Raw genomic sequence first — 7,521 nt, forward strand, 5'->3', positions numbered from 1 at the left:
CTCTTCCATGCTATATTACTAGTCTGCTGATCTAGAAGCACAGTTTTGCACCTCCATTAGAGGGGGTTTTATTTCCTGAATAGTTTCGATAGAATTACTGCTGTCACAGGAAATGACAGAATTCACATCTCTATCTCTACCATAAGTATGTGTTTTTTTGTCTATTTATTGGAATAATTAAAAAAACTAAAACAAATAACATTTATGGCATGCATCTGTTCCACAAGGACAAGCAACAACAAAAAAAAGGAAGGAGAAACAGACGGACTCATAAACAGCCGACACCACCAAAATACACACATTCGCCCACACACAACGACAAACACCAACTGTGCTGTCAGAGTTTGTTCTGAAGACACTGGAGCTCGACGGAATAATATAACTGTCTTTATTTCATTAGCAGCAGACAGAATGGCCGTTCGTGAAGAGATTCCCCTGCTTCTGTTTGGTGTGTATTGTCTCCATTGTATACTGAATGTTGATTTTTAATTTATCAGTATAAATGAAAGTATCACTGATGTTGTTTTTCCTGCAGTTATTCTTACGGTCTTCTGCATCAGCTCAAAAGAAAAGCTAATAATGGTGCCTGAAAAAACTGAAGAAATTAATGAAGGATCATGTGTGACCATCCCCTGTGTTTACAAAAATCTAAAGGATGAAACATGTACACTGTTGTGGTTTAAAGATCCAAAATATGATGAAGTATCAAAAATGTTTATTGGGACTATTGTATACAGTAACACAGAAGAACGTCCCCAGTCACCAGCTTACTCCAGCAGAGTGGAATACATCACTAATGCAACATCACTGAAGCAGCGAAAACACCAGACTTACTACTGGATAAAATGTGATTTAAGAATCACCGATCTTCAAAAGACAGACAGTGGGAACTATGGGTTTAGAGTTATTAATTCAGAGAAGTTCACGAGTGAAACTCTGACTCTCACAGTTACAGGTGAGCAATGATTTATTGAATGGGATTCATTTGATGTTGTCTTGAAGGCTGTTTTCTTATAAAAATTCTGTCATCATTTATTCACCCTCATGTCGTTTCTTTCCTCCGTGGAAAATAAAACATATGTTTATCAGAAAGTTCATGCTATGTTTTTAAACCATGAAATAGAATGTGACCAAGGGCTCCAGAAATGTATAACAGCAAGTAATAAAATAGTTCATATGATGCGACACTATATTTGAAGTCTTCATTAAGAAGCTACTGGTTCTCATGTGTCTCATCAGAGCAGATTATAAGTGATTAATGTACACAAACCTATTGTATGACTTCAGAATATTGTGCATGAGTACTTGATTTATGTTTATGTTATATTTATATGTTCTACCGAGAAAAAAAACAAAACGTTTTGAACTTCATGAGCAAATTATTAATTAATTAATTTTTTATTAACTATAGCATTGATAATTATGGAAGCAAATTTCTGTTATGCACTGTAAAAAGTAATAACTGAATCTACTTAAGAAAAACATGTAAACATAACTGAATTTGACAAATTTGTTGATTTTACTTAATTAGACTCTTATGTGAACTTTCAGGTGGATGCAATCATTAAAGGGGTCATATGATGCTTTTTTAAAGATCATTATTTTGTGTATTTGGTGTAACAGAATATGTTGACATGGTTTAATGTTCAAAAAACACATTATTTTTCAAATACTGTACATTATTGTAGGTCCTCTATGCCCCGCCTCTCTCAAACGCTTCGTTTTCTACAAAGTCCCTCCTTCCCACAAGCGCAGTCTGCTCTGATTGGCCAGCTGACCCAGTGCATTGTGATTGGCCGAACACCACAAGCACTGATCGGAAATGTAACGCCCCTTACCATAATCGCGAGCTTCATCTTTCAAAATAAATGTAAAGACAGAGCCCGAAAAGGGAACAGAGCCACACAGTGATGAAGCTGGTCTCTCTCTCTCTCTCACACACGCACGCACACACGCACGCACGCACACACACACACACACACACACACTGCAACCTCTGGTCAGCGTTAAAGATCTCACAGAGGGAGACAAACTGGCACTCAAGTGTTTAGTCCAGAAAGGTAACCCAACAGTCTATACGTTTACATGGTACAAATATCCCCAAGTCCAGAGTGAAACCAGTGAGACATTCATCATCAGTAAAGTTACTGCAGAGGACAAAGGATCTTACCAGTGCCGGGCTGATAATGGAATAAAAACAGCTAAATCAGATGACCTCTGGATTTCTGTAATGCGTAAGTATTACATTATTTGTAGCACTTCATATTATTTATTTGTTCCTTCAACAAACAAATGTGTTAATTATTTGTTTGCTAAATATGATATAAAACTCTAAAAGTTAACCAAAGCTATGATAATAAAAGTTAGCATTACTCATTGTCATTTGGAAAGCTAAAATGCTTTAAATTTAAAACCATGTTAGAGGATGAATCTCTTCACATAAATACGTTACGTAATAAGTTACGTATTCTTACCAAAACCTGCATTAATATTTTATTATATTGTACTAAGTGTGATGCTCTTCTAAATGTTAGTTTTTCTGTTCTCACAGATTCACCAAGAAACATCAAAATAGAGGGAGTGACCTCTGTAAAAGTGGGCACTCCACTGACTTTGACGTGCTCTGCTGATAGTGACCCTCCACCACACATGTACACATGGAAGCACAAACCTGGACTGTCTTCTGTCCCATTATCAATGGAAACTGGACAGTTATACATTAAGAAAATGACCATTCAACATGCAGGGCAGTACACTTGTGATGTTACCAACACTATTGGCACAGGATCACACACCATTAAAGTTGATGTGCTTTGTAAGTCTGATTCGCTCTAAAATCTATATCTTAAAGCTGCAGTCCGTAACTTTTTTTGGTTCAAAATGATCCGAAATCAATATTTGAGCAAGTACATAACCAGCCAGTGCTCAACACTATCGCCTAACTTTAGCCCGATTCACAACGGTTAGCTTATAATAATGTTTTCTAATTTGAACATAAAGAAGTTGTCCCGGCTGGTAGGCTATCGCATGTAAGGATCCTGCAGGTGGCCGATCGTTTATAGCCTTTTCTCACAGCAGCCAGAAGAATTAAATGTATAATTTTGATGGCGGATTTTAATCCATAAAGGATTATGTGTTTATGAAACACGTGTGAATGAAATTAAATTATATTCCAGTTATAAATGTGCTTCTGATTACAGATATCCAGGGATTACAAAGATTTGTATTTTAAAGACAACCAGTTCGAAGGGAGCATAATTTGCTTTTTGGGTTAAAATAATTTCTTAATACGAAATTCGAAGAGTATGACAATTAGATTAGACAGAAAATTGAGATCTACACGCTAATACACACTATACTCAGTCACGCAATGCTGATGTTGTTAACATTAATTATTTGAGAATAAAGTATAACAATAATAATAATTTGAATGGTTTGATGTGATATGAGCTAACCGATCTTTAGATTTAATCACCATTGGTAGCGAGATTTATAGCATTACATAATGCTTTTTTCTCTCAGTTGGTCAGAACAAACGTGGCAGACTTGTTACTTTTTCAGATGACAATATACGGTGAAAATTCTTATTTGGGTCATATTCCAAGACGTAGGCTAGAATCTGTGATTGCGAAGTACAGTAAATATCCACACCGGTGTGGTGACTGACTGCCACACATACTCTTCAGAACATTAGATTCATCCGCGCTGCAGCCGTGCTGGAGCACAACCCACGTAAGCTAGATAATTCCGCTCACAGCTGCAAGTCCAGGTTTTCAAACAGAGATGCCGACAAAGAGGCAAAACTTACGGACTGCAGCTTTAAGTAATCAAAGTTAATGATTTTTAACGAATAGCCAAATCATTTTTGTCACTTTTTCTTTTGAACTCTGCAGATCCTCCATCTAATCTCAGTTTGATCACGAAGAAGGAAGTGAGAGAGTTTGAAGTGGTCTCCATTATCTGCACGGTTCAAAGCTGTCCTGACTCACACCTCACAGTGACAGGACCTCAGGGTGATCTGAAAGATATTCAGAACAATCGAAGGAACAGCACTGCATCTGCAAACATGTTGACTGTCTACATGAATGTCTCTGAGTCAGATGCAGGAATGTACACATGCAAAGCAAAAAATTCAGAGGGAGATCGAGAAACTAAACAAGAGCTAATTGTGTTGCGTAAGTAATCAATCAAAATTGAAATATGTAAAATTATTTCAAATATTTCAAGGACTTGAGATGCTTTAATTTACTTTAAAGTAACCAAACCAAAACTAAAAAAAACTCAAATAATTTGGATTTCATCTTCTTATGTATCATGTCTATGCAGATGCACTTAAAAATGTGAGTGTAAGTTCTAAAGGAGAACAAACATTTGGGAGTGAGCTGACCCTTACATGTGAGGCTCACTCCAAATCTGCTCCATCCTCATATGAGTGGAAGAAACGCTTTAATGGACAGTTAAAGACAGTTGGACATGAACAGATACTGCACTTCTATTTTCTGGAAATCACTGATTCTGGTCTGTACGTCTGTATTGCTCATAATTCCATTGGAAAAACAGAATCCCCATCTGTAGAGATCAAGGTCAAGTGTGAGTACTCTTTTCTACTAGTTACACACTTCAGCTTTTAGAGGCCAAAAATTTTCTTCATCTTTGAAATTGGACTTTACTGACAGATATGATATTGTCCAATGTTTTTTTGTTATCCTAAATAGTCTAAGTTTGTCATGATAGCTAAATTAATGATTTAATATTACATTGCTCAAATTTGTTGTTGGCCATGACATTCAGTTATAACAATAAATTGCATAATAATTTTTCACATATTAAATGTTAATTATGAATATTCATGTCCATTTGCCTGTTTTCTATAGATGCTCCAAACATAAATATAGTCCATAACATGACAATCTTTACTCAGTGGAACTGGAAGCTTCCAGTCTGTCTGGCCTGCAGTGCAGATGCGTATCCACCTGCCACTGACTACAAATGGTTCATACAGGGGGACAACACAAAAGTAGTGTCACAACAGCAGAACTTCACTGTTTGGCCTCAGAACCCAGGAATGTATTACTGTACAGCAGTCAACGCTATCGGAAAATCACGATCCGAGCACATCGTGTTATTTATCAGCAGTGAGTATGAAATGACATTTATCAAATAACTAAAATAATGAAATAACGCCATTTTATTTGCACATTTTATAAACCATATGCTGCATACAGTTTGGATCACTTGACTTGTATAGCTCCTTTTAATAATCTCATAGACTGCTAGATCGTTAATGATCATTTATTCAATTTTTAATCCCAACAATCACAGCCAAGGTCAGATAAAAAAATTAAGCAATCCTGTTTTCTAACCCTCTTAATATAGGCAACATTCTCATGCTCTATCACATCATCTTTCTCCTGCTGATTCTCACTGGTGCGGCCATCTTCCTGATACGCAGGTAAGGTCCTCTTTTATTTTTTTCTTTCAAAACATTACTTTTAAATACTCATACAAAATTTGCAAAGCGATTTTTGAGTTTAAGGAAACTTATTGGTCATATGCAGTAAGAATGCAACTAAGAACCACATCTGAGTGAAAGAAATTCATGACCTACTGTTATGAGGCGAACGAGACGCGAGACGTGTGGATCCATTTGCAAAGCTTTATTAGAAGACATGGTCAGAAACAGGCAGGGTCGAACACCAGCCAACAGATATGGCACAGGCAAGACACAAGAGTAATCCGTTAAACAGGCGTGCACTCTTAAAAATAAAGGTGCTTCACAATGCCATAGAAGAACCTTTTTGTCTAAATGGTTCCATAAAGAACCTTTAATATCTGAAGAGCCTTTCTGTTTCACAAAAGGTTCTTTGTGGCGAAATAAGGTTCTTCAGATTACAAAAAGGTAAGAAAGAGTTGGTTCTTTAAAGAACCTTTGACTGAATGGTTCTTTGTGGAACCAAAAATGGTTCTTCTATGGCATCGCTTGAAGAAGCTTTTGAAGCACATTTATTTTTAAGAGTGTGGGTCGATCGATGGCGAACGTAATCCAGAATGCTTGACAAGAGGGGTAATCCGAGGAACACGAGCAATAGTCCAGGCAAGGTGCAAACATAATCCAAAAGACAAGACGAAAGGGTAATCCAAAATACTCAGGCAAGAATCCGAACATGGGAAAGCAGGCAAGGCAAGGCAAGACTATGACAATGACAATGACAATGACTAGACTAGACTAGACTAGACTAGACAAGACTAGACAAGACTATGAAAACTAGAGCAGGCTCCGTAAAGTAGCTAGCTATCAGCTAGGGTAACGATATGCGCTTACAATACTCTGCAGTTTGAGAAGGATCTGAGTGAGTGTAATATAGTGTGTGTGTGATTGGTTACAGCTGTGTGCAATCAGTGCAATGGATGATGGGAAATGTAGTCCGTGGTGACGTGTAACAGTCTGTGTAGTGAGAGAGTCAATGTAATGGAAGAGCGATCTCTGGTGGCGATCGGACGGAAGTCCATGGACAGGATTCGTAACACCTACAGCTTGTGTCATTTATTACATGTATTGTTCCTGTGAAGCACCAGCTCTATTTGTTGATTTTAGTTTGTGGCTGTTATTATTTTCCTCTAAATACATTTTTAATTGATGTGTTTTTAATTTTTCAGGTTCATCATCAAGGCAAGATTTGATCAACAAAGTGAATCAGATCCTTTCTACCTTTTCCAGTTAATCCCATCTGAAACTACTTCTACTGTATGTTACTATGGAACTGTCAGCACAAATAGGTATTTTTCTTTATTCAATATGTAGCTATTTTCCCATGTAAGTGGTGATTTCTGAAATCTCAATATAGAAAAAAAATCACATTTTCAGGTGATATAAAATCACTAAGCACCCATCATCACACCTAAATAATCACAAAAGAACAGCTAAGATATTAAAGGGATCATTAACTGCATTTTTGTAACTGCTAGATTTTCCTGAGGTGCACTTACAATGTTAATATAATTTTTACATAAAAAATTGTCATAATTTAGAAATAAAAGGCCATTTCTACCCTGACTGATTTGAATGCTGTGGTGGAAGGGGCGTGTCTGCTGTGAGACTTCAATGGAAACGCCCATTGCTATGATTGGCTAATGTATTTGCATATGAAATAAGTATTACATGTGGAGCTCTCTCAAACACTTTTACTACATTTTTACTATTACAGCTGTATAGATTAACTAACCAAGGAGCGTGCTGATTATAGCATTATATTTAGATCTCCTCCCATCGCATGAAATGCAGTGACCTCATCATTTGCAACTTGAGTTTTGCACTTTCACTAATGCTTTCATCACAACTAACAGTGCTAACACAATGTAAATGAGAGATTCATTGTGCAGTGTAGACTGTGCCACTGAATATATACTCGCACTGTGTGATCGACAGCCTTAAGATTAGGCATTAGAATGAACACTGTTCCCTGTCAGTCGGTCACTCTCGATGTCACGTCAGAGGACCGACGAATTGGGATCTCGCTTAGA

At 37.0% G+C, this 7,521-nt stretch overlaps 1 protein-coding gene across 1 annotated transcript in view; it reads left to right on the forward strand.

Moving 5' to 3' along the window:
- The first annotated feature begins 411 nt into the window (after nucleotides 1–411).
- The window catches only part of LOC107570039 (B-cell receptor CD22-like), a 14,318-nt gene continuing 7,208 nt past the window's right edge, over nucleotides 412–7,521 (forward strand). Inside the window, exons 1-9 of the mRNA XM_016256233.1 lie at nucleotides 412–448; nucleotides 536–582; nucleotides 2,111–2,234; nucleotides 2,552–2,815; nucleotides 3,894–4,175; nucleotides 4,327–4,590; nucleotides 4,875–5,135; nucleotides 5,377–5,452; nucleotides 6,658–6,777. Coding sequence (XP_016111719.1) covers nucleotides 412–448; nucleotides 536–582; nucleotides 2,111–2,234; nucleotides 2,552–2,815; nucleotides 3,894–4,175; nucleotides 4,327–4,590; nucleotides 4,875–5,135; nucleotides 5,377–5,452; nucleotides 6,658–6,777 — 1,475 coding nt within the window. The remainder of the gene's footprint in view (nucleotides 449–535; nucleotides 583–2,110; nucleotides 2,235–2,551; nucleotides 2,816–3,893; nucleotides 4,176–4,326; nucleotides 4,591–4,874; nucleotides 5,136–5,376; nucleotides 5,453–6,657; nucleotides 6,778–7,521) is intronic.

The sequence above is a fragment of the Sinocyclocheilus grahami genome, unplaced genomic scaffold (assembly GCF_001515645.1).
Source record: "Sinocyclocheilus grahami isolate Dianchi unplaced genomic scaffold, SAMN03320097.WGS_v1.1 scaffold1408.1, whole genome shotgun sequence".
Classification (NCBI taxonomy): domain Eukaryota; kingdom Metazoa; phylum Chordata; class Actinopteri; order Cypriniformes; family Cyprinidae; genus Sinocyclocheilus; species Sinocyclocheilus grahami.